Source organism: Larimichthys crocea, chromosome III (genome assembly GCF_000972845.2).
Source record: "Larimichthys crocea isolate SSNF chromosome III, L_crocea_2.0, whole genome shotgun sequence".
Lineage (NCBI taxonomy): Eukaryota > Metazoa > Chordata > Actinopteri > Sciaenidae > Larimichthys > Larimichthys crocea.
Genome location: NC_040013.1, coordinates 1,215,131 through 1,240,128, shown reverse-complemented (window position 1 = coordinate 1,240,128; position 24,998 = coordinate 1,215,131). Strand labels below are relative to the sequence as shown.

The window sequence follows — 24,998 nt, the reverse complement described above, 5'->3', positions numbered from 1 at the left end:
TACACAGTCTGCTAACAAACTGAGCTAACATTAGCTAACAGTAGCTAACAAACTGAGCTAACAGCAGCTAACAAACTGAGCTAACAGCAGCTAACAAACTGAGCTAACATTAGTTAACAGTAGTTAACAAACTGAGCTAACATTAGCTAACAGCAGCTAACAAACTGAGCTAACAGCAGCTAACAAACTGAGCTAACAGCAGCTAACAAACTGAGTTAACAGTAGCTAACAAACTGAGCTAACAGCAGTTAACAAACTGAGCTAACATGAGCTAACAGCAGCTAACAAACTGAGCTAACGGCAGCTAACAAACTGAGCTAACAGCAGCTAACAAACTGAGCTAACAGCAGCTAACAAACTGAGCTAACAGCAGCTAACAAACTGAGCTAACAGCAGCTAACAAACTGAGCTAACAGCAGCTAACAAACTGAGCTAACAGCAGCTAACAAACTGAGCTAACAGCAGCTAACAAACTGAGCTAACAGCAGCTAACAAACTGAGCTAACAGCAGCTAACAAACTGAGCTAACAGCAGCTAACAAACTGAGCTAACAGCAGCTAACAAACTGAGCTAACAGCAGCTAACAAACTGAGCTAACAGCAGCTAACAAACTGAGCTAACAGCAGCTAACAAACTGAGCTAACAGCAGCTAACAAACTGAGCTAACAGCAGCTAACAGCAGCTAACAAACTGAGCTAACAGTAGCTAACAGCAGCTTCAGGTGTTTACTTCACTGTCCCTCATAAACTCTGTAAATCACAGAGAGTGTGAGGATGACAGATCCATTCACCTGATTACACGTCAGCGTAGCATCAACATGATTTAAACTGTTAGCGTAGCGCCGCATAATGAATCAATCCGATCTGTGTCGTTAATATTTTGCTGATGTTGCAGATCTGTGTGGAAGTTCATGATTTATCTGCTGTTGTTCTTCAGTGGACTTACTCGGCCTGTTGAACTGGAGGTCTAACCCTGAAGATCTGGACCAGATCCTGCAGAGGCTGATGGAGGTCGAGGGAGGGGAGATTGTTAAAGTGAGCTCTCTCTCTCTGAGCGTCATAAACGCGGCACTGAAACGTGTAACGTGCTGCTGTGTTTTATAGATGTTGTGTTTTACGGCACTTTGGAAACAGGTTTTCTGTTTTATGTCCAGTTTCTGCAGGACACTCTGGACGCCCTGTTTAACATCATGATGGAGACCTCCGAGAAGGACACCTACGACACGCTGGTGTTCAACGCCTTGGTGAGTTTGTGCAGACTGTCTAAAACCTGGACGTAGTCTCCGTGACGTCCCCGCAGACTGTCTAAAACCTGGACGTTATCGTCTCTGTGACGTCCCCGCAGCCTGTCTAACAACCTGGCGACCGTAGTCTCGTTTCGTCGACCGCCCCCAAAACAGACACAGACTGTCTAAAACCTGGACGTAGTCTCCTGACGTCCCCGCAGACTGTCTAAAACCTGGACGTAGTCCTCTGAGACGTCCCCGCAGACTGTCTAAAACCTTGACGTAGTCTCTGGACGTCCCGCAGACGTTCTAAACCTGGACGTAGTCTCCGTTACGTCCTCGCAGACTGTCTAAAACCTGGACGTTACGTCTCGTGACGTCCCGCAGACTGTCTCAAAACCTGGACGTAGTCTGTGGACGTCCCCGCAGACCGTCTAAAACCTGGACGTGTCCTCCCCGGACGCCTCCGAGCGTCTCAAAACCTGGCGTAGTCTCCGTGGTCTCCCGCAGACTGTCTAAAACCTGGACGTAGTCTCCGTGACGTCCTCCAGACTGTCTAAAACCTGGACGTAGTCTCCGTGATTCCCGCCCCGCAGACTGTCTAAAACCTGGACGTGTCTCTGTGACGTCCCCGCAGACTGTCTAAAAACTGGACGTAGTCTCCGTGACATCCCCAGACTGTCTAAAACCTTGACGTGTCTCTGTGACGTCCCCGCCAACGTCTAAAACTGGACGTAGTCTCCTGACGTCCCCAGACTGTCTAAAACCTGACGTCGTCTCTGTGACATCCCCGCCCAGACTGTCTAAAACCTGGACGTAGTCTCCCTGACGTCCTCCCAGACTGTCTAAAACCTGGAGTAGTCTCTGTGACGTCCCCCGCAGACTGTCTAAAACCTGGACGTAGTCTCTGTGACGTCCCCGCAGACTGTCTAAAAACCTGGACTAGTCTCTGTGACTCCCCGCAGACTGTCTAAAAAACCTGACGTAGTCTCTGTGACGTCCCCGCAGACTGTCTAAAAACTGGACGTAGTAGTCTCTGTGACTTCCACGCAGACTGTCTAAAACCTGGACGTAGTCTCTGTGACGTCCCCCCAGACTGTCTAAAACCTGACGTAGCGATCTCCGTGACGTCCCCACAGACTGTCTAAAACCTGGACGTAGTCTCTGAGAGTCCCCGCAGACTGTCTCAAACCTGGACGTAGTCTCCGTGAGTCCCCGCAGACTGTCTCCAAAACCTGGACTAGTCTCCGTGACGTCCCCGCAGACTGTCTAAAACTGGACGTGTCTCTGTGACGTCCCCGCCGACTGTCTAAAACCTGGACGTAGTCTCGGGACGTCCCGCAGACTGTCTAAAACCTGGAAGTAGTCTCCGTGACGTCCCCGCAGACTGTCTAAAAACTGGACGTAGTCTCCGTGAGTCCCGCAGCTGTCTAAAACCGGACGTAGCTCCGTGACGTCCCCGCCAGACTGTCTAAAACTGGACGTGTCTCCCGTGACGTCCCCGCAGACTGTCTAAAACCTGGACGTAGTCTCCGTGACGTCCCCCGACTGTTAAAACCTGGACGAGTCTCGTGACTCCACGCAGATGTCTAAAACCTGGACGTAGTCTCTGTGACGTCCCCGAGACTGTCTAAAACTGGACGTAGTCTCTGTGACGTCCCCGCAGACTGTCTAAAACCTGGACGTAGTCTCCGTGACGTCCCCGCAGACTGTCTAAAACTGGACGTAGTCTCACGTGAGGTCCCGCAGACTGTCTAAACCTGGACGTAGTCTCCGTGACGTCCCCGCAGACTGTCTAAACCTGGGACGTAGTCTTGCAGAAGTTTTCGTCTGTAAGCTGTTGTTCATATTGAGCAGACAAACTAACACAACTCTCCAGAGGAACACAGTCCACTTTTAGCTTCTGTGATGGAGAGGCGACCTGTTGAACCTGGACGTGTGTAACATTAATAATATAATTAACGAGCGCGGTTGTGCTGCCTCGCCTGAAAGTGCTGAGTATCTGCTTCAAACATTAAAGGACACATTGACAGAAACGTGTTCTGTTTCCACCAGGTCTTCATCATCACTCTCATCGGCGACATCAAGTTCCAGCACTTCAAACCCGTCCTGGAGACGTACATCAACAAGCACTTCAGTGCCACTTTGTCGTACACGTGAGTCTGAGCGCTGTTTCTTCTTTCTTTCATCTTCTTCTACCCCTCGATGACGCTCGGCTCCTTCGCCTCTCAGGAAGCTAACCCGAGTCCTCAACTACTACGTGGGCACGCGAGGAGCCCGCCCTCACCGAGAGGCTATACGCGGCTCTCAAAGCTCTCAGTTACCTGTTCAGGTTCATCGTCCAGTCCCGTTCTTTATCTCAGGTACTGCTGCTGCACACACACACCTGAGTGTCGCTCTATGGGTTTGAAGATGAGACTCGTGACGCGGCGCTGCTTTGATTCACAGATTCTACGGGAACAGCGAGGACGGAGACGCCTTCTTCAACTCCATCCGGACCCTTTTCCTGTCGTTCAACACGCTCATGGACCGGCCGCTGACGAGGGGTGGGTGAAGATAAAGGTACGGCGGAGAAGTTTACTGAGAATTTTACAAAGTGAGGCGAGGGAAGAGCTCGCTGTGCATGATTCAGCCTCGTCTTCTTTCCAGGGAGCGATACTGAAATCCTCCCCAGCATCATTAACGACATCCCGACTGTGTTTGATCCCGTGGAGCTCAGGTAACTCTCCGGAGGTTTGCACAGCAGGATGTAATTGCCTGGACTCACTGCGAATTATCATATTTACCTCTGAGTGGAGGAGGCGTTCTTCTCTGTGAAATCAGCCCGCCGTGTGTGCTTCTCATTAGCCTGCAGTGACAATAATTAACGAGACGTGAGGCATTAAATCACGCCGCAGCTGCCTCGGCTTCTCTCTCTTTTCTCAGCGTTCTCTGGCGAAGTTCATCGAGAGCATTCCCGACTCCCAGCTCGTGCGTCGAAGCTGGGCTGCATGTGTAAGATGGTGGAGAGCGACCTGTTCCGGCAGCCAGGTACGAGTCCTCGCAGATCACATGGTGCCCCGTGAAGGAGCGTGTGCTGCAGCTCTGTTTCCGTCCGCAGATTGTCTCGCCGTGCTCCTGCCGCTTGTCACGACCAGCTGAGCGGGCAGCTGGACGACCACTCGAGTAAGCGGACCACGAGGCCTGCGCTCAGCTTGCTCAGCACCGTGCTGGACAACCTGGACCGCAAGACGTGGTAAGAGCCGGGTCGCACAAAACAGTGGATACGTTATTATGCTTATCTTATGTATTGCCCGGCTCCTGTTCTGGCACAACACCAGGCCTGTAAACCTCTTCTTCTTCTTCCCGTGGTCCAAACACTGACACTCCCGGTGCCCTGAGCTCAGACCAGGCAACTGCTACAACAACTGAGCTAACAGCAGCTAACGCAGTAACAAACTGAGCTAACAGCAGCTAGCAAACAATGAGCTAACATGAGCTAACAGCAGCTAGCAAACTGAGCTAACTGAGCTAACAGCAGCTACACAAAACTGAGCTAACATTAGCTAACAGCAGTTAACAACTGAGCTACATGAGATCAACAGCACAGCTAACAAAACTGAGCTAACATGAGCTAACAGCAGCTTTCCACAAACTGAGCTACGCAACAGCAGCTACAAACTGAGCTAACCACTGAGCTAAACAGCAGCTACAAAAGCTAAAAAGTGAGCTAACAGTAGCTACCAAACTGAGCTAACATGAGCTAACAGCAGCTACCAAACTGAGCTAACATGAGCTAACAGCAGCTAACAGACTGAGCTAACATGAGCTAACAGCAGCTAACAGACTGAGCTAACATGAGCTAACAACAGCTACCAAACTGAGCTAACAGCAGCTACCAAACTGGGCTAACATGAGCTAACAGCAGCTAACAAACTGAGCTAACATGAGCTAACAGCAGCTAACAGACTGAGCTAACATGAGCTGACTGTAAGTCAGTTGTTGCTGTGTGTATTTGCTGTTGCTCGTGTTGTGTTGCTGTTCTCTGCTGCGTTCCAGCTGTGGATTGTACCCGTTGTTCTGTTCTCTGTTCTCTGCAGGGTCCGACCAGAGGCCACGTCCAGCTGATAATGGAGCGCCTCCTTCGCCGGGTCAATCGCACCGTGATCAGCATGGACCGATCCTCGCCTCTCATAGTAAGACAACGCTTCAGCTGAAGCGTGTCCTTGACGACGACGCCCTCGGCGTTTCGTTTCAATATTAATAAGTCTGACCTCAGCAGGAGTCTAAATATAGACGTCCAGCGATGTTTAACGTGAGGAAACAAAGCCAGCGTGTGCTGTGAACGCAGCTTTCTGTTGTTTCGTGTGAGTGATGCTGACTCCTCTGCGGCAGGGCCACTATCTCGCCTGCATGACGGCCATCCTGAAGCAAATGGATGACATGCATTACGCCCACTACATCAGCACCTTCAAGACGAGACAGGATATCATTGTAAGTGTGCTGCTTCCTCCCCTGTCGGCTACATCTCGTCCCGAAACATCTCATCAATAACGGGCATTAAACCAGCCGGGGCCACTTACTGCTCCTGAGCAGAGTATCGATTATCGACGTTTCATGGGATGGATTGGGCCGACATGATGAGGATGTCAGTGAGCCTCCATTAGGCCGAGTTAGTGAATGTGTGTGTCTGACTTTCCCTCTGCTTCCTGCAGGACTTCCTCATGGAGACGTTCATCATGTTTAAGGACCTCATGGGGAACATCTTCCCCGCCGACTGGATGATCATGAACCTGGTGCAGATGCAGGTCTTCCTCAGGGCCATCAACCAGTACTCGGACGTCCTCAACATGTACTTCCTGGATCAGGCCCATTTCGAACTGCAGGTGTGTTGTTGTAGATGCAGCTGAACCAGAGACAAGAGTCAAGACCAAGACCAAGAGTGTGTTGAGACTGAGACAAGACCAAGACCAAGTCAGGGCTGACCATAGAGACACTGGTCAAAAATAAAACACCCCGTGCAAACTCATAAAAACAAGTTGAACAAGAGAGAACCTGCTGGACGACAGAGAGAGTTTTCAGTAAAGGGAGATGTGACTGCATCTTCAACCAATACCGTGCCTGACTAGGCATCACCCTGCATGTTTAAATATTTAGAAATGACCGAATCTGAGCAGCAAAGTCTGGTGGAGCGGCAGTAGATCAGTCTGTAGGGACTTGAAGATGGCCGGTTCAAGTCTAGAACCAAAGTATGGAAGGTGGAGTGGTAGCACCTCCTGCCGTCGAGCAAGGCACGGAGCACTGTGTGGCTGTAAAACATACTTACTTCTGAGACGCTCTCATGGAGTTTGAAGTCGGGTGGAGGATGGAGGATGGAGGATGTACCTGGTGGGTGATTATTGGGGAAACTCTGCTGATGTCCTCACAGTTGTGGTCTTGATTGGTCTTGAAATAAAATCCTCTTTGCAATTGTCCTTCAAAAACCGGTCTTCAGACCGACCTCGAGTGCTCCAACACGGGTCGCCCCCCTCGCCTCAGGCGGAGGTCGCATTTTTTATTAAACACAAAATCAAAAGCTACTGTTATGAGAAGGTAATCACAGTATTAATATTTAAAACAGCTCCGCTCTCTTCCTCCCTCGCAGCTCTGGAATAACTACTTCCATCTGACCGTGGCGTTCCTCACCCACACCACGCTGCAGCTGGAGTCCTTCTCTCAGGAGAAACGAAACAAGATCCTGAACAAGTGAGAGAAAAAAAAAAGACTCATCGACGCTTCTTCAAACACGACGACTTCATTTAACTTTGGTTTGAATTCCCCGACAGATACGGAGACATGAGGAAGACGATTGGATTCAAGATCAGAGATATGTGGTACAACCTGGGTGAGTGTTTCCTGATGCCGCGATTATCACGGTTTATTCTGCGCCCGGCCGTGATGCAAAGGGAATAACAAGACAATATTTTATATTGTCCAGGTTATTAGATTTGTTGAAGTTGCAGCTTATTGCCTCCTCAGATCATACTATGATATTTCCGTCTCGTCCCTTTAGGCCCGCACAAAATGAAGTTCATCCCGGCGATGGTGGGGCCCATCCTGGAGGTCACGCTGGTGCCCGAGCCCGAGCTGAGGAAAGCCACCATCCCCATCTTCTTCGACATGATGCAGTGCGAGCACAACTTCAGCCCGGGACGCACCTTCGAGACGGTGACGTAGTTTTTGTGTAGCGGACCGCTCGTGGCTCCGTGATGTTTTTTGGTTGTTTTTTTAAATTCCTGTTTTTATCTTTTGCAGTTTGAGAACGAGCTGATAACAAAACTGGATCAAGAGGTCGAAGGAGGCCGAGGGGACGAGCAGTACAAAGTCCTGCTGGAGAAAACGTAAGGCGGAGAGGAGCAGATCAAACAGCTACAGCACTGATCAAAAATCCATCAGTCCTGTGATGGAGAATTCACACAGGAGCCTTTGTGATTGTGCTTTTTGAAAAAGTCCTGCAGGAGCCAGAAGGACAAGACCGCATGATCAATAGAAACCCCCCGTGGGAACAATACTTCATCCCGAACAATCGCAGAAACAGATTTCAACAGAAAGGCCAGCTTATGAAGTCAAATATCTCTTTGTCTGTGTGTGTTGTTTGTCCGTGCAGCCTGCTGGAGCACTGCAGGCGCCACAGATACCTGTCGCAGTCAGGTGAGGAGCTGGCTCTGCTGCTGAGCAGCCTGCTGGAGAACCTGCTGGCGTACCGCACCATCACGCACGACGAGAGTCCCGAACACCGCATGAGCTGCACCGTCAACGTGCTGGTACGCCACTCTACCTCTAATACTGCGCTGTGCCGGCGCTGCTCTGCAAAAATAAATGTAACGTTGTTTCCTCTTGCAGAACTTCTACAAAGAGAAGAAGAGGGAGGACATTTACATCCGGTGAGTCGGGCGGAGGCACGGACGCTCTGATGTTTGGATGACGGTGTCTTTAACTGATGTGCTCTCGTTCATCAGGTACTTGTACAAGCTGCGAGATTTACACCTGGACTGTGAGAACTACACCGAGGCGGCCTACACTCTGCTGCTGCACGCCGAATTACTCGAGGTCTCTGACACGTCAAAGCTTCTCTCAATGTTTGAGCTGTTTAATCTTTGCTAATACGACCGGCGACGTGTTATTTGGATGGTCTGCCCACAGAGTTTGTAGAGTTGTAGAGTTGTAGAGGGTTCTGGGTCTGCCCCGGGGTCTCCTCCCGGGTTGTACATGCCTGGAACACCTCCAAAGGAAGTTCGTCCTGATTAGATGTTGATCCAACTTCAGTTCATCGCTGCGTCTACAAATGAAGTTCAGATTTGACCATGCAAAGAGAAAGACCTTACAGAAACACCACAGACTTCTCTGGACCAAGCTCATCTGAGACGGACTCCGTGCCGTCTTCATACTCAACAATTCGGTAGCTTTTAATCGCATGAAGATGGGCTGTAAGTTCGACCGGCTCCCCCGACGGCGCCGCGTGGCCCGAGCGGTGTTTTCCTGCAGAATGAGGTGGTGGTTTACTAAACACAGCTCAAGGAAAGTGGAGTAGTGGTCTGACAAGTCCACATTTCAGACCTTTTTGGAAATCCTTGACCTCAAGATCTCCTTGAGATCTCTAATCCACTGAATACTCTTTAAACTCAGGGGAAGTGTTGTCGTGTGACCTTGCCTCTAAACGCTCACTTGAATGTTGATTTATGGTCGTTTCCGTCCTCAGTGGTCGGACAAACCCTGCGCGACTCATCTGATCCCCCGAGACGGCGAGCACGTGTGGACCCAACAGGAGCTGAAGGAGAGGCTCTTCCAGGAGATCATCTGCTATCTGGACAAAGGAAAGGTGAGTGTGAAGTCGTGAGGGAAGTTGCTTAAACTCACACTTTGTCTGAGTGTCAGATCTCTCACCAGCTGGTTTCCCTCAGAGCTTCAGGGTGGGTTTATGTTGGTTTCAGCCAGATGGCAAAGTGTAACCGGCTCCTGTGGTTTTTATGTTCTTGTTTTATGTCCGTCTTTTAACTGAGCTATGCACGTCGTCTTTTCAGATGTGGGAGAAGGCCATCGAGCTGGGCAAGCAGCTGGCCAGGATGCACGAGAGCCACATGTTTGACTTCATGGAGCTGAGCCAGCTGCTGGTGAGGCCACAAAGACGACGCAAGAGAAGTGATATGAAAACAAGTTGAACGTACAGTACCTGTCAAAGTCCGTCGTTACTTTAAGACATGAAGGTCAGTCCAGAAAATATCAACAACCTATGTAAAGACCAAGAGCAGCCTCACAGATCAACAAGTCCAGGTTTCCTGTGGTCTCGTCTTCTCGCCCTCAGTCGTGGTTTCTCTGCAGCAGTTTGACCATGAACCATCACACCTCCTCCTCCATGCTTTAGGGTGGGAACCACACATGTAGATCGTTCACCTTCTCTGCTTCTTCTTCTTCTTGCTGGTCTCCATCAGTCGTGGTTTGTCTGCAGTAGTAGATTCACACTTGACGTTGACGTGTGTCTGCTGCTTTCTGCTGTTCGTTGCTGATTCGTGAGGCTGCAGCAGAGCTAACTCGTGGTCTTCATGCAGTCCAATGCCAGGAGGGTCAACTCATCAGGACTAGACCAGAGGTTTTCCTACGCTTTAGGGACAAGTTCGGACTCGACCATGCAAAGAGAAAGACGGGTAACCACATCCAGAAACTTCTCTGGACCCAAGCTCAACAGTGCCGTCTTCAAACTCAACAATTCGGCTTTTAGTCGCATGAAGTTCGACGATAAGTTCGACCAGCATTTCTAACCGAGCTCGTGTCCTCCGGGCTAAATCTCCCAAAGCGTCCTGACTTTGTTGGAATCAAGATTGTCTTAAGATCTTCAATCCGCATTGCAGAAAGTCCTAAAAATAAAAGAAGCTGTGTCCAAACTTTTGACCGGTGCTGCAGATGATTGGAGTTGTTGCCGCCTCGCTCAGACTCTCGAAGTGGATCTGATGAGCGACAGACGAGGCTGAGCACGACGAGCCGAGGACGAGATAATTGCGTGTTAACCTGTTTAGCAGCTGATTATTCATAAAGTCTGAGCGTTTAGCAGTTTGATTTCTTTTCTCATAATTGCATCAAATGAAACGAGAGCAGCCACGTTCGTTTATTTTTGAAGATGTTTGTTGAATGATTTTATTTTGAATGATTTCATTTTCTAACCGCTGAGAGACTAATTACACCACGCTGCGTGTTTTTCTTCTTCTCTTTGTACTCCCACAGAAAAAACAAGCCAAGTTCTATGAAAACATCATGCATGCGATGCGGCCGCAGCCCGAGTACTTTGCTGTCGGATATTACGGCCTCGGGTTCCCTTCTTTCCTCAGGGTAAGGAAATGATTACCTGTTTGAATAAATAGAGCCTCGCTCATGCGGTGAGCTGCTGTTTCCAGACGTTTCTCAGGGCAATGTGCAATAATGTCGATAAAGGTTATTGGCTTTTTGATGACACAAGAAAATGTCAGGATGGAAACACAGTCCTGAGCTCGCCGCTCATATATTATGGAGAATAAGCTCCATCATATTCTCTTTTTATTGACTCTCATTGGTCGGCAGAACAAGATGTTCATCTACAGAGGGAAGGAGTACGAGTGGCTGGAAGACTTCAGCTTAAAGCTGCTCTCTCAGTTCCCAAACGCATCGCGCATGACCAGCACGGCGCCCCCTGGAGACAACATCAGCAACTCACCTGGACAGTGTATCCTTACCAGAACAAGTCGCTTGTAACCCTTGTCTGCGGAAACCCAAGACACAGTTTAAGTCTTTGGCGGTCACACGCCTCAGCTGGTGTGCGAGCAGCGAATTCATCAAGTTTTGTGTCATAAATAAAGTCAAAGAAAGAAAATACTGTTTCCTTATTAAACAGAAGAATCAGTCTGTAAACAGTTTCTCCGTTTTACTGCAGTCAGACTCGTTAAACCGCCTCGTTAATACGATTAGAAATGAAATAAAACTCGAGCTGCCTTTTAATCCCAGCGGGCACGTTTGCGCTGTCAGATTTTCAAAATAAAGCATCCTGTGCAGACTCAGAAACAGACATAATGGAAACTATTTACCTACGTAACAGTTGCTGGTCCAGCGTTGCCTCGATCGCAGTAACAAACATCAGAGGCAGAGACAGCAGCTCGTGTTCTGAGGTTCTGATCCGCGTGTCGGCCTGACAGCGAGGTGAGGCTGTAACAAACTCAGACTTCTATTGATTTCTTTTTTTAGGAGGATAAAAAACATTTTATTGCTGCCTCTGTCCGTCTCTGAGCTCCTGAGGGAGATGTCAATCAAAACGTGGTCTGCTACGCCTACACGGCTCAGAGAAATGGTTTTTCGAGCTGCGCTCTGTAATAGTTGTGATTTCTGTGGATGCATTTTGCTATTTTTAGCCACTCGAAGAGAAACGTCTCCTCAAACTGTTGCCGGCCTGCTTGTTCCTCTGGAAAGCCTCGCAGTGCTGCTAACACGGTTAAACTCAGTTCTTATCCTGAGCTGAACCGCAGACATCCAGTGCTTCACGGTCAAGCCTGTTCTCACCATGCCGCACCAGTTCAAAGACAAGGGGGTTCCAGAGCAGATATTAAAGTGCGTAACAGAACACTTAAAGGATGATTTATCTCCTCGTGAACGCTCCGGGATTTATGGTTCAAACTGCGAACTCACCGCCGTCCTTCCCTGTTCTCTCTCTCTCTGTCTGCAGCTATTACAGAACCAATGAAGTGGACCAGTTCCAGTATTCCAGGCCCTTCAGGAAAGGTGAAAAGGATCCAGACAATGAGTTTGCAGTGAGTACTTTTTAAAATTTGCTTTAAAGCTCGGAGCTCATGTGTGAGTCACACGGAGACTTTCAAATGTCAGCGTTTCCTGTTACACTGACATTTATTCTGCTGTGCAGACGATGTGGATCGAGAGGACGACGTACATCACCGCCTATCGCTTCCCGGGGATCCTCAAATGGTTTGAAGTGAAGTCCGTCTCGGTGGTAAGAAGCAGAACCTGGATGCTCAGACTGTGTCGCCTCTGTGTCTTCAAACTCTCACTGGGTTTGTTGGTGTGCCGTGCAGGAGGAGATCAGTCCTCTGGCCAACGCCGTGGAGACGATGGAGATGGCCAACGAGAAGCTGAGCAACCTCGTGCAGCAGCAGGCCTGCGATCGCTCGCTGTCCATCAACCCGCTGTCCATGATGCTCAGCGGCATCGTCGACCCCGCCGTCATGGGCGGCTTCTCCAACTACGAGAAGGTTTCCTGTCTTTCCTTCTGCACAAATTAACAAACAGTGTTCTTCAAAGTATCGAAAACTTTTCAAGGACCAATGCACCACCACGAGTTCCTGTAGCCTTGGAAAGCATCCGCCCTCGAGCATCTTCATCAGGGACAAATAATGTTCATTTAGACCCTGCAAACAAAATGCTGACAGCACAGCAGCTACTGAGGCTGTTTACATGTGACGTTACGTACACGTTAAGCACAGCTAAGGCTAAAGAAAAGGGTTCATCCTCTGGGCACCACGAATCTCCATTTTATCTCCATCCATCCTGTAGTTGTTGAGACATTTCAGTCTGCGTCTGCGGAGCCGTGTCGGCTTGTAATAGCGGTCTTTAAACGCACCGTGCATGAGTGCAGAGTCCTCCACCTGCACCTCCACCTGCACCTCCACCTGCACCTCCACCTGCCCCTCCGCTGTTTGTTAACCTGGCTCAGGTTGTTTGCACAGAAAAGAATCCGACACTAATAACAGAGAACTCAGAGCTGCAGACATCTCTTTTGTCCCTGTTGGCCTCAGTTGTCGCGGCCTCTTTGCCGTGCTGTGCACACCTGTTCGCTGCTTGCAGGTATATTTTTTAAACCCTTTCTTCCTGTGCAGGCGTTCTTCACAGAGACCTACATGCAAGAGCACCCAGAGGACCACGAGCGCATCGAGGTCCTTAAACACCTCATCGCCCTGCAGGTAAACCCCTCTCCACCCTCTCCACCCTCTCCACCCTCGAGGCAGAGAGCGTGTTTCGTCATACTTAAGTGCTCGTCTTCCCGCCTTTAGATCCCCGTCCTGGCAGATGGGATCCGCATCCACGGGGAGAAGACGACGGAGCAGCTGAAGCCTTTGCACAACCGCCTGGTGACGTGCTTCCAAGACCTTCGGGAGAAAGTGGAGAAGCATTACGGCGTCATAACGTTGGTGCGTTGCCAGCTGCAAACTCAATTTAATGGAAGAGGGTGCCAACGATCGGCCCTGTTGCTTTCCTATCAGGCGCTTCTCATTCAGAGCGGCGTACATTATATCAGTGCGGGTCCATAAATCTTCCTTCAGCCGTTCGGCGGGAGGCCGATCGCTGCCTGTCACTGTGCCAACATCCCCTCCGATGATGCTTAATCCCATTTGTGTGTCGCAGCCCTGCTCGCTCGCCGAGAAGAAGAAGAGCCGCGTGGGCTCCGTGGTGATGCCCTACATCCTGTCCTCCACCCTGCGCCGCATGTCCACCGTCTCCACCCTCTCCAACGCCTCGTCAGGCCTCTCCAGCGGCTCCGCGAGCTCGGACGGACCCTCCTGCATTTCATCCCAAGAGTCAGTCCACTTGTTTTGTCTTTGATCGTGCATCTACACACAGACAACAACAGCCGAAAGTCTCACGTCAGACTTTCACCTTTCTGAACACTCACAACAAAAATCTGGAATATTTAGATTTAATTCAGATTTCCTGCAGAGATGTAATTTCACATTAGCCCTTTATGATGTTTCAGTTTCATCGACTCTCCGTGCTTCTAGTGATTTCATGACGCACTAAAACAAACATGCTGAGTTTGTAACGATCAGGACTTTAAGATTTGTCAGACATGAAGTCTTTATGTTTAGATGATACGACAGGCTGCTCAGATGAAATGACCAGAAAGACGAGATAGAAGAGCAAAGACTGAGCCAGTGTTCAGCAGCAGGTCTGAAGTTCCCTGTAGAAGCTGACGCGGTCACGATAAGAACACGCTGACTGGAGGATGGAAGCTGATTTGACCGTGTGCGTTTCTTTTCTCAAATTATTCACGAGCAGTTCGTTGTTGTCCCGTCCCAGCGATCGCAGGGCCTCGGTGTTGTCCCGCTCGGAGGAGGACAACAGGATCGCCAGGAAGAACCGGAAGGAGTGGAGCGTGAGCAAATCCCAGGTCCTGCTGGAGAGGCAGTCGGACACGGACGAGGTAAACCTCGACGTTCAGGTGAATATATAAGAAGCTGTTCCTCAGCATCGGGAGTTCATGTCTTGTTTCTTGCAGACTTCTCAGGAGAAGCAGCAGAGACCCAAAAGTTTACAGATCGGGGACCGCCGGCTCCCCCTGTCCCTGTTTCAGGGCGTGTCGTCCCAGCTCAGCCTGTCGAACCCCCTCAGCCCGCTGCCGGCCTCCCCGCACACGCCGCGCAGCTCCAGTACGTCGCTGCATGTCGGCGTTTAACCTGCACACACCTGGTGTAAGCCGGTCACACACACATTCACACACTTCTTCTTCTTCTTCTTCTCGTAGGTTATTCATCGCTTCTCAGCGACAATGATGTCAGCACCGCCGACACCCCGGGGACGCCTCCACCCATGCCTCCGAAGAAACACCCACACGAGATCGACAACGCCGGCTTCTTCTCAGAGGTGCGTCTGATGCATATTTAATCAAACATTCTGTTTTTGTTTCACGTCTGACGTCCTCGCATGAACTCTCTCTGCCCGCTCGCAGTTCACTCCCCCGCTGCCGATGAAGATCGAGAGTAAGCCTCCGCCGCCGCCTCCGAAGACGCGGAAGTCGATGTTCCCGTCGTACGAGCACTCCCCGAACTGAACCGCAAACACACGCGGGCCTTCAGATCCAGATGCAGGACCATCTACACGTTATGTTAGCAGAGGGCACTACTGTGCAGCCATGGATGTTTGATTTTGGTCAGTACAGTCCAGGATTCACCGTTCTTTTAATGTAATGATTAGATTAATGTTGTACAGACTTCATCACTCACAGGGATAAAAGGAATGACCAATGCTGCCTTGTAATATTTAGCTTTTTTTATGGCTTGCCGTGACACTGGATGACTTATCTTCCCCTTGTTCGCTTGTTTACCGACTGTTCCACACAGGAAAAAGCTGCATTAGATACAAACTTGATGAAAGAGCAGGGAATATAATGTACAGAATGTAGCTGTTGATCAAACTCAATGTTTTTAGAAACACTGGATGGCGTCGATGAATGTGCAGCGATGAACTGATTTCTGTAACTGGTGCTTCCAAACCGGCGTCACGTTGATGTCGGTGTTCAGTGGAAGTTCTTTTTTATTTTTTATCTTAAGTTTTTTGATGTTTTGGGTAAAGATGTTTTCTTGCCAAGAGTTAGACGTGCAGATTGATACCTCACTCGACCATGTGCATTTAAAAAAACAAAATAATAAAGCTGGAGCCAGAGGCTAGTTAGCTTAGCTTAGCTTAGCATAAAAAAATGGGGAACACAGGGACAAATCTAGCCTGGTTCGGTCCAAAGGTAACAAAATCTACCAGTAACACTGCAGAGCAGTTGTGAAGCTCATCATGCCGCCATGTTTGTAGTCCTAGATCATCGGTGGGCTTGATTTAGCTTGTTAGCTTAGCACAGTTGTCATGAACGGGGAAATTAGCTACAGAGACCAAAACTGTTTTTTGTACCAGGCTGTAAACATGTTTATTTCTGCTGTGAAGTTGGACATTTGGACATGGGGACTTATGGAGACTGACTCACTTCTGGAGCCAGCCTCAAGTGGACGTTAGAGGAACTGCAAAGCGGTGGAAGCAGTGCCGCTTTTGTCCACAGGGGCCGCCAGAATCAGCACATAGGGAAAGTTCCTCATAGCTGCTTTAAAACAATTCATGGTTTTACGATGAGTTATGTGAGTAATGCCGTTTCCAGTCTCTTATGCTAAGCTAACCTGGCTCCAACTACATATTGACACGACATTGGTATCAATCATCTCATCGAACTCTCGGGAAGAAAACAAAACAAGCACACCTCCCAAAATCTCAAAGTGGTCCTTTCAAAGAACCCAAAACGCTGTACGGTACGAGCATGAACACTCACTTTAGTTTTTATATTTCAGGGGTCGGTACATTTATTATCAGTTCATTATTAGAATTTAAATTATTGCTATTGATTACATTTTAATATTTCCATTGTTTTGCTCAGAGACGCTTTGTTATTTTTCTTCTGCAGCAAAAATTTGAGTCTAATTTCCGACGCGCTGTTTTAAATCTGTTAAAAGGAGCAATACAAAGCGATGGTGTGCTAAATCTATGCATGAAAATGATCAACCAGTAATTAAGGGGTCAGTATTTCAGTTTTATTTCCAGATTATTATTATTTTTTTGTACGGTTTCTTAACCAGCATCAAAGAAATTTTATACGAACGCCTCAAGAGAGATAAATATATATATGATTCTTTTTTTATGAACAAGCTGTTGATGACTGAACAAAATAAAGATTTACTGAAAGAGCAGCAGCAGCATTGATTATTTCATCTCTTAACTACGATCCCGTCGACGCGCTGAATACAGATTACTCTCGGCGCTCGGCGCTCGCTCATTTGGATGCTGCTGATGCCGTTAAAGATTACCCACTCGAGCTCAAAACACCCAACAAACCGGTGATTTAGAGCAGGTACGGAGGTAAATGATGCCTCTGCAGCTGATGCAGGAGCTAAAGAGGCGTCATGATCTGCCCGGAGGAGTCGGAGCTGTTTAAAGGAGGTGCAGCTCGTGCTGATCTGGATTGCTAATGGCCTGTTCCTTCCTGTCACACGGTGACGTACGGGATATCACTCTTCCTCGCTCGTCTCAGGAGTCGGGACTGTTTGAAAGTGATGCGCGCTGATGCGAGCAGAGCTGCCAGGCTCAGCTGGATGCTCGGGAACATCGCCATGGAAACAATATCTGCAATATACCGTACACGTGTTTTACAGGATCCGTGTTCACGACGTCGCTTCTTTGCAGCCTCGGCTTCGCCAAGTGACACATCTGTGTCTAACTTTGAGTTTAGTCAAGTGTGTGAGGTCACACACACACACACAGTTTCCATTACCTTGAAACAACTCTGAATGGAAAGCAGCTGGAAAGTTTTTGTCCTCACAGATGGTCGCTTAAATCCAATTTTACAGGGGTGGAACATGACTAAGTGCGTTTACTCGAGTGGAGTTTAGAGGCACTTCAACAACTTTCAGTGGATTTCTGTTTGTTGCTACCTTATACTTCAGAAAAATGAACTTTTTACTTCACTGTATTCACCAACTGAAGCTACATTCACAGCAGTCTGACCTCTTGAGGTGTTATTGCACTTCATGTACGACCGGGTGGTCTTGAGTTTAAGCCCCGGGCTGGCAGGATTACCCCTAAAATCCACTGCATGCGGAACGGTTCCGGACGGAGTCGATACGTTTCAATCTTAGTCATGGACTGCGGGGTCCGGCAGCCCTCCGCAACACATACGCAGAGCTTCTATTGTTCACGGACGCCAGAGCACGGATGCCATTGCAGGAGTTGAATTTGCGAGATCTCGTGCGTTCTCGCGGTGCGGGTTATGCGTGAGTTGGCGGACCGTGGAGTACGCTGCAAGCGGAGCCGCATGCAGTGTGTTTTTGTGTTGGTCTGGTTTGGTTAAGTGGAAAAGCAAGTGAAGAGCAAGAACAGAGCAGATGAGTAAAGTGTATCGAAGCTGTCGTGGTGGCAGTTCTGTTGTTTGCCGTCTTGGCAGTTGTCTATTCCAAAATTGGGCAAAAAGGTGGCGCTGGATGACGCCTGGTGGAGCTGGATGACGCCTGGTGGAGCTGGGTGGAGCTGGATGACGCCTGGTGGAGCGATCTACTCACCAGGACGTCCTGAGTCACCTGCAGGACGTTGTAGAGCGCCTGGCTGGATGCAGGCGAGCCTGTCGGGCGTCCGGCGAGGAGAACAGGAACAGAGAATGTCACCGTACGCCGACAATGTGACGGTTTAACCATCAGTTCATATCCCACATCTACGACAACAGGTGGAAGCAGATCGGAGCCTCAGAGCCAACATCTGACTGACAACATATAAAAATAAAACACATCTAACTTTTATTTGTATATTGTAGCTTCAGCTCCATTAAAAATCTGGCCAGCTTCTTCTGCTTAATCTAAAATTCGTCAAAGACGTGAATCACCAGCAGAGACCAAAACAGTTTTTTGTACCAGGCTGTAAACATGTTTATTTCTGCTGTGAAGTTGGACATTTGGACATGGGGACTTATGGAGACTGACTCACTTCTGGAGCCAGCCTCAAGTGGACGTTAGAGGAACTGCAGTTTTTTTGACACACAGCAAAGAGTGACCTGAATAAATGAAACAGGAGGTGTTAAATATAATTTATTTGTAGGATTTATTTATAATTTCATATTAAATTTGTTAAAGGTGTTTTTCTTAAATTTTTTCAATCTAAAAAGAAAAAACCTTTAACGAGTTTCTTTAACCAGGACAGATGATTCTGGCAGGATGGGCCCGTCTTTATTAATAAAATATTTTATTTCTTATTTTCTTAATCCTCTCGTGACCTCATAGATTCGCCTAGTGACCCTTCGGAGGGGGGCCGACCTCAGGTTGAGAACCACAGGACTCAACTCATAAACTTTTTGAACGTGGTACTTGTAGTACTCAGTAGTACTGAGTATTTCTCGGTTGCTTCTACATACGAAGATTTCCGACACAAAGACGAGCAATATTTCTGTCTGTCTAAGTGACGTGAAGAGACTCTGGGTGTGTCTGACGAGTATGACTACTAATTAATTAATGTTTATTAATTAATTAGATCCTAAATGACTTTTATTGTTAAACTGTAGCTGCTTCATTAAAACAAACAGTGAATGCATATATACAAAAATAACAGCACGGCCTCCGTGGTATATTGGCAGATAATGACTTTCTTTATTTGCTTTAATCTGTTTTTGTACTCGCTGACTCGTTGAAGGTCTCAGTCTGCATTGGTCGGTATTTTTATAACATTGAGCTGTTTTTTGTCTCCGTCGTGCCGAGCCGAGCCTCCTCCGACAGCGAGTGAAGGACAGGAGGGATGAAAGCCTCGGCGAAGGTTCGACTTAACTCAGTGCATCAAAGGAAGCTTTGCCCTTTCTTACTCTGTCCTGCGTTTAGCTGCTGCAGGGAGTCCCGGCCTCAGTGCGGAGCGAGGATTAGCTCCACTATTGTATCTGGGCTTTGAACCTCACTAGGTGGTGCCAGAGGGTGTGAACTGATGGAGCTTTTGCAAAGAGGTCTGCTGATTTAAAGCCTGTGTTTGCTCAAGGCAGGAACAGGAACGCCCAGTCAATCGCACCTGAGACAGGTACACACTGAACAGGAGAACACTTCAACCCCCATCATGTTTATTACCCCTCAAACTGCTGCAGACTGCTGCAGACTGGTGCAGACTGCTGCAGACTGCTGCAGACTGGTGCAGACTGGTGGAAACTGGGACGGGCATCGCAGCTTCAACTGAACTGAGACTGAAAAAGCCTCTCAGAGTTCAGACTGTGCATCCTTTCCTGTTTTATTAATACGCTCTGTACTCTCACCGGTCACATGCATTTTTTAACATTTTACTTTGGGGATCTCCGGTTATTATTTGTCTCGTAAAATATTAATTCCCAGGTGCAGAGCTGATGAGCCGGTTACCTGCTCGCTCTGCACGTCGTGTTGATGTAAAGGAAGTGTAATTAATGGTGCAGCGGGACAGAATCATTATGGAAGCAGAAAAGATAAAAGAATAAAAGTTTTTAATCATTTCAGACAATGACTAATTGATTTGAGCACAAAGACCTGCCGTGTGAAACAGATCCTCAGTTTTTAACTTTAGCCGTCGAGCCGTGTTGAGTTTTTTCTTCAGGCACCTTCAGACAAGACAAACACGGATACTCGTCCATGCAGGCGTTGAACTCGCGGATCAGAACCTTCCAGAAAGTCTTCTTCCCGTAGATCAGCACCATGGCGGTGGCCGTCGTGTACGCGGACGTGAAGAAGAACGCGAGCACGATGATGTTCTCGTGGTGCACCGCGATCTTGTACTGGACGTACAGGTCGACCACGAGGAAGATGATGAACACGACCACGAGGGCCAGCGCCATCTGGATCACCCTCAGCTGGGAGCCCAGCTTCGGGGCGTGGGCGCCGTTGGTGCTCGCCTTCATGTGACGGAGGTGGACGGCCAAGTGGACGGAGATGGAGATGCAGCATTTCACCATGAGCAGCCCGGGGAGGATGTCGGTGAGCAGCACGTACATGACCTCGTAGACTTGTCCGGAGCGAGTGTCGGGAATCAGAACGCCGCAGTCTCGGTTCATCGTGGTGTCATTGTCGTGGTGGAACACGATGAGCATCGGCATGCACGTGCCGAGGCCGCACAGCGGGATGAGGAACACGGCCAAGGTGACGTGCCTGAGGATGGAGGCTTGGATCTGGGTGTAGCAGTGGTTGGGGGTGGTCACCAGCTTGATGCTGTAGTAGAAAGTGAGGAAGCTGGTGTCCCACATGACCGTGAACTTGAGGCTGTAGATCAGCAGCACCAAGAAGGTGTACAGGTTCTGGCCCACGAGGCACTCCCGATCCACCTCGTCCATCGTCATCCAGAAGTAGCAGACGAGCTGGTGAGCCACGTCGGCGACGCACAGCGCCGCGATGATCGTCTCGCTGGCGCTCCACTGCTTCTTCTGCCGGTAGTTCCACAGACTCACCAACAAGATGTAGATGTTGAAGAAGATGGTGGTGACAGCCAGCGGACCCGTCAGGACCCACAGGGCGTATTTAGCTGAGAACATGACGATAACCTGGATGATCAGTCTCGGTTTGTCAGCGACGGCCTGTGGAAACATTCACACGTTCAGATTTGATCCAAACGTAGGAGGTCGTACACGAAACGCAGCTGAGGAGCAATCAGACGGAGACTGTTACCTCGATCGAAGCTCCCGAGAGGTTGGATGAAGCTTCTTTTCTCACTCTCCGCTCTCTTCTTACATTTCTTTGCCCGTCGGTCGTCACGGCTCTCGCTGTTCGACACGACGCCTTCGGCTGCAGCTGAAGAATCTTTAGTTTTGTTTATCCGAGCTTTAATCCCAGCCCGGAGATGTTTGCAGGACGCACACGGCGAGTCCTTGGATTTAAGTGTTTCCCTGACTCTGATTGACTCATATATATATGTACTTGTGTGTGTGTGTGTGTGTGTGTGTGTGTGTGTGTGTGTGATTTGCATGAGTTGTGACCACAGGTGGCGTGCACGCTGGATTTGCATCGACTTTGTGCTCATTAGGAAATATCCGGTGACTTTTAGCGAGCGCGGCGTGACAGCTCGGCCGACCCACAGAACACACACACACACATACACACACACACACACACACACACACACACACGACCGACATGCAAATGGTTACACACCGCATATTTACAAACCCCAGACCACACACACACACACACACACACGGGTCACCTCTGGATCACCTTCTCGCTGATTCGACACGTTATCGTGCTGAATTATATTTGAGTTTATATTGTATTAAAAAAATATAAATAATTGAGTTTATTATATTATTATTGAAGAGTGTCTCCTCTCCTCTGGGACCGGCTCTCAGTTCTGGTTCTGGGTCGCCTTCCAGCTGCAGATACTGTTGATATTATTCTTATTAAAGATATATCAGATTTATTTGAGACAGTAAAGTCTGAAGAGAGAGGAGGACATGCAGCGTGCTACAAGTCGGACTGGACCCTGCAGACGTCCGTCCACTGTGATCCGGTTCTGCTCGAGGGTTCTGCCTCTGAAAGGAGTTCTCAGGTGTCTGTGTCTCCTCTGTCATGCTCGTCCTGCGCAGCGTTTCAGGTTCTTTCAAAGGACCGGTTTGAAATTTTGGGAGGTGCGCTTGTTTTGCTTTCCTGCTGAGAGTTAGATGAGCAGATTGATACCAACGTCATGTCAATATGTAGCTGGAGCCAGGTTAGCTTAGCATAAGAGACTTGGACTGGAAACAGCTGACACATCACACCAGGTGGTTTTATGGTTTAGCCCGGGGCTGTAAACTTCCATCGTGGTCGGCGTTACGGAGGATTCTTCCCCCGCGACGCTGCGGCAGACCGAAGAGTTCAGGCTTCACTCACATTTAGTTATAAATCTTTAAACGCGCTGACTTGTTGAAATGCATCATGAAGGAGAACGTCGGTGTCCTCGGGCGAAATGCTGAAGCTCCAATCAGCGTGTAGATGTAATTAGTTCCCTTCTGATGAGCAGTCGGTGCCGTGTCAACGAGTGAAATATGTAGAAACCTCATAAACTGTGTCAGCATGTGAGGTGAAGCCAACAACAGGAAGTGCAGTTCCTCAAACGTCCACTTGAGGCTGGCTCCAGAAGTCCCCATGTTCAAATGTAAAGCTAAATTTGGGAGGTGCGCTTGTTTCGCTTTCTTGCCGAGAGTTAGATGAGCAGGTTGATACCAACATCGTGTCAATATGTAGCTGGAGCCAGGTTAGCTTAGCATAGGAGGCTAACCTGGCTCTGTCTGACAGTAACAAAGTGGTGGAGACAAAGTGAGGATTTTCAAGCTGGTATTCAAAGAATGAGGAGCCACACCGACGTCATCAGGTACACAAAAACAAAGCTGCAGTTCCTCTAACGTCCACCTGAGGCTGGCTCCAGAAGTGAGTCAGTCTCCATAAGTCCCCATGTCCAAATGTCCAACTTCACAGCAGAAATAAACATGTTTACAGCCTGGTACAAAAAACAGTTTTGGTCTCTGTAGCTAATTTCCCCGTTCATGACAACTGTACTGAGGGTGAATTTATATACAACTCACCTGTTCACATTATATTAAGGTTTAAAGTTTGATTGACAGGTGGGTGTGGTTACAGGTGGCTTGTTTGAGCAACCAGGCATCCAGAGCTTCAGTGTGTGGGCGGAACCCGCCTCACGCCCAGCTGAGATGAAGATAAGCGGCTGCAGGAAACTGTTGACTTTATGTTGCGTTTGTTTGTTTTACATAACTACACATTCGTTGCATAAGTGAAGGTTTCATGATGAAACGTGTCGCTGTAACAGAGAGCTGATTCTGCAGAGACACATTTCAAGGACAGATTCTCCGTTTCTTTCTTCTTCTTCTTTTTTGCACAATAGCATAAAAAATCTCTTTCACGGAGCAGCTCTTTGAATCTAAATGAGAAAGAACTGTGCAGTGTAGAAATAATTACTAACCCGTCAGAAGCTCGGCCCTCTAAGAAACTCAGCCTTAAAAGAAGAACCAGAACCAGAATCAGTTTTATTCGCTATGCAAGTTTACACCAACACAGAATTTACTGTGGCAGGATTGAGCATGCACAGAACATGTATGGAAAAGAAAAGAAAAAATAAACTAGTGTAGAAATAAAAATACAATAAGGTGGTCGTGGTGTTGGTGGTGGTGTTGTTGGTGGTACTGGTCGTGGTGGTGTTGTTGGTGGTGTTGGTTGTGGTCATGGTGGTGGTGGTGGTGTTGTTGGTGGTAGTGGTCGTGGTGGTGTTGTTGGTGGTCGTGGTCATGGTGGTGGTGGTGGTGTTGTTGGTGGTAGTGGTCGTGGTGGTGTTGTTGGTGGTCGTGGTCATGGTGGTGGTGGTGTTGTTGGTGGTGGTGGTGGTGGTGGTGGTGGTGGTGGTGGTGGTGGTGGTGGTGGTGGTGGTGGTGTTGGTGGTGGTGGTGGTGTTGGTGTTGGTCGTGTTGGTGGTGGTGTTGGTGTTGGTGGTGGTGGTGGTGGTGTTGGTGGTGTTGGTGGTGGTGTTGGTGGTGTTGGTGTTGGTGGTGTTGGTGGTCGTGGTGTTGGTGGTGGTGTTGGTCGTGTTGGGTATTCTGGATTAACCAGCGTTCATGAGTGAATCAGAGGACGTGTGTTTGCGCTCAGAGAGATTTCCCAGATTGTATCTGACAGACACGAGGGTTGACAGTTTGAAGCAAACACACACACACACACACACTCACAAAGCAAACAGAGTGTGTGTGTGTGTGTGTGTGTGTGTGTGTGTGTGTGCTCATTTAAAGGTGAAGACAGCACTCCTCAAATTGAAACTCTCACTCTGTGTGTTTTATTTCTGATCAGCCTCGGCTCCATCGGCTCCGTCCATCCGTCACCGAGGGCCGCTCTCATTAATCCAGCACACACCTGAGCAGGTGTGTCCGTGGCCTCAGTGCTGACTCTGGACTCACAGAGCGGCAGCTGCAGGTCGGAGCGTCGCTCATGGACGAGCTGGACAGGGGAGGCGAACGCAACAAAGAGGATCAGAGGAAAAATTCATATTGATCCAGCTCTGAGAACAGATCCGACCACGCTGATGCAGACTGTCACTGTCTGAAGATAAAGTGTCTCACTACACTCACCTTAAAGTAACGCTGGTCTAACATTAAAATAACGTTGTTGATACAAACATAAAGTTTGTGCAGAAACGATTTATCTTTGTGGATTATATTGAAGACTTGATATATGACGGGAGCTAACGGGAGCTAACGGGAGCTAACGGGAGCTCACCTCATTCACACCTCACTCGTCTTAACATTAACATTAAAATAATAGTTAGTTTACTTCAATCTGTTTATTTTTGAACGCTTTGTCACTGCTGCAGAAACACTGAGGTAACTGTTCAGTACCATACGGTTGCTGTAGTTGGTTTTATTAACAGCTGATTGGACGAGAGTCGTGCCGGTATAGAGAATTCTCTATACCGGCACTCTGGGTCGTCCAATCAGATGACTCCGTCTGGACTAACTGTTACATAA

The 24,998-nt window shown here is 48.7% G+C and overlaps 2 protein-coding genes across 2 annotated transcripts in view; one reads left to right on the top strand and one right to left on the bottom strand.

Annotated features, from left to right (window-relative positions):
- dock5 (dedicator of cytokinesis 5) overlaps window positions 1-16,488 on the top strand; it is a 34,248-nt gene extending 17,760 nt beyond the window's left edge. The window contains 38 exon segments of the mRNA XM_027277388.1: window positions 937-1,034; window positions 1,154-1,243; window positions 3,281-3,381; window positions 3,458-3,490; window positions 3,492-3,575; window positions 3,577-3,588; window positions 3,674-3,775; window positions 3,858-3,944; window positions 4,123-4,199; window positions 4,202-4,255; window positions 4,326-4,352; window positions 4,355-4,450; window positions 5,189-5,205; window positions 5,305-5,400; window positions 5,600-5,698; window positions 5,920-6,090; window positions 6,849-6,949; window positions 7,030-7,088; window positions 7,257-7,411; window positions 7,499-7,584; window positions 7,851-8,007; window positions 8,087-8,127; window positions 8,203-8,293; window positions 8,943-9,062; window positions 9,265-9,354; window positions 10,460-10,564; window positions 10,793-10,934; window positions 11,728-11,809; window positions 11,925-12,009; window positions 12,120-12,206; window positions 12,289-12,465; window positions 13,090-13,173; window positions 13,264-13,401; window positions 13,616-13,788; window positions 14,267-14,411; window positions 14,487-14,637; window positions 14,733-14,851; window positions 14,937-16,488. Coding sequence (XP_027133189.1) covers window positions 937-1,034; window positions 1,154-1,243; window positions 3,281-3,381; window positions 3,458-3,490; window positions 3,492-3,575; window positions 3,577-3,588; window positions 3,674-3,775; window positions 3,858-3,944; window positions 4,123-4,199; window positions 4,202-4,255; window positions 4,326-4,352; window positions 4,355-4,450; window positions 5,189-5,205; window positions 5,305-5,400; window positions 5,600-5,698; window positions 5,920-6,090; window positions 6,849-6,949; window positions 7,030-7,088; window positions 7,257-7,411; window positions 7,499-7,584; window positions 7,851-8,007; window positions 8,087-8,127; window positions 8,203-8,293; window positions 8,943-9,062; window positions 9,265-9,354; window positions 10,460-10,564; window positions 10,793-10,934; window positions 11,728-11,809; window positions 11,925-12,009; window positions 12,120-12,206; window positions 12,289-12,465; window positions 13,090-13,173; window positions 13,264-13,401; window positions 13,616-13,788; window positions 14,267-14,411; window positions 14,487-14,637; window positions 14,733-14,851; window positions 14,937-15,038 — 3,734 coding nt within the window. The 3' untranslated portion in view covers window positions 15,039-16,488.
- Window positions 16,489-19,975: 3,487 nt separating this feature from the next.
- Window positions 19,976-21,082, bottom strand: tas2r202 (taste receptor, type 2, member 202). Its single transcript, XM_010743166.3, has one exon. The coding sequence runs from the start codon at window positions 21,030-21,032 to the stop codon at window positions 20,058-20,060; it is 975 nt and encodes a 324-aa protein (XP_010741468.2). The 5' UTR covers window positions 21,033-21,082; the 3' UTR covers window positions 19,976-20,057.
- Between the last annotated feature and the right edge of the window lie 3,916 nt (window positions 21,083-24,998).

Bases quoted from the DNA above. Each gene is read 5' to 3' on its own strand.
- tas2r202 (XM_010743166.3), bottom strand. From the start codon at position 21,032: ATGTTCTCAGCTAAATACGCCCTGTGGGTCCTGACGGGTCCGCTGGCT.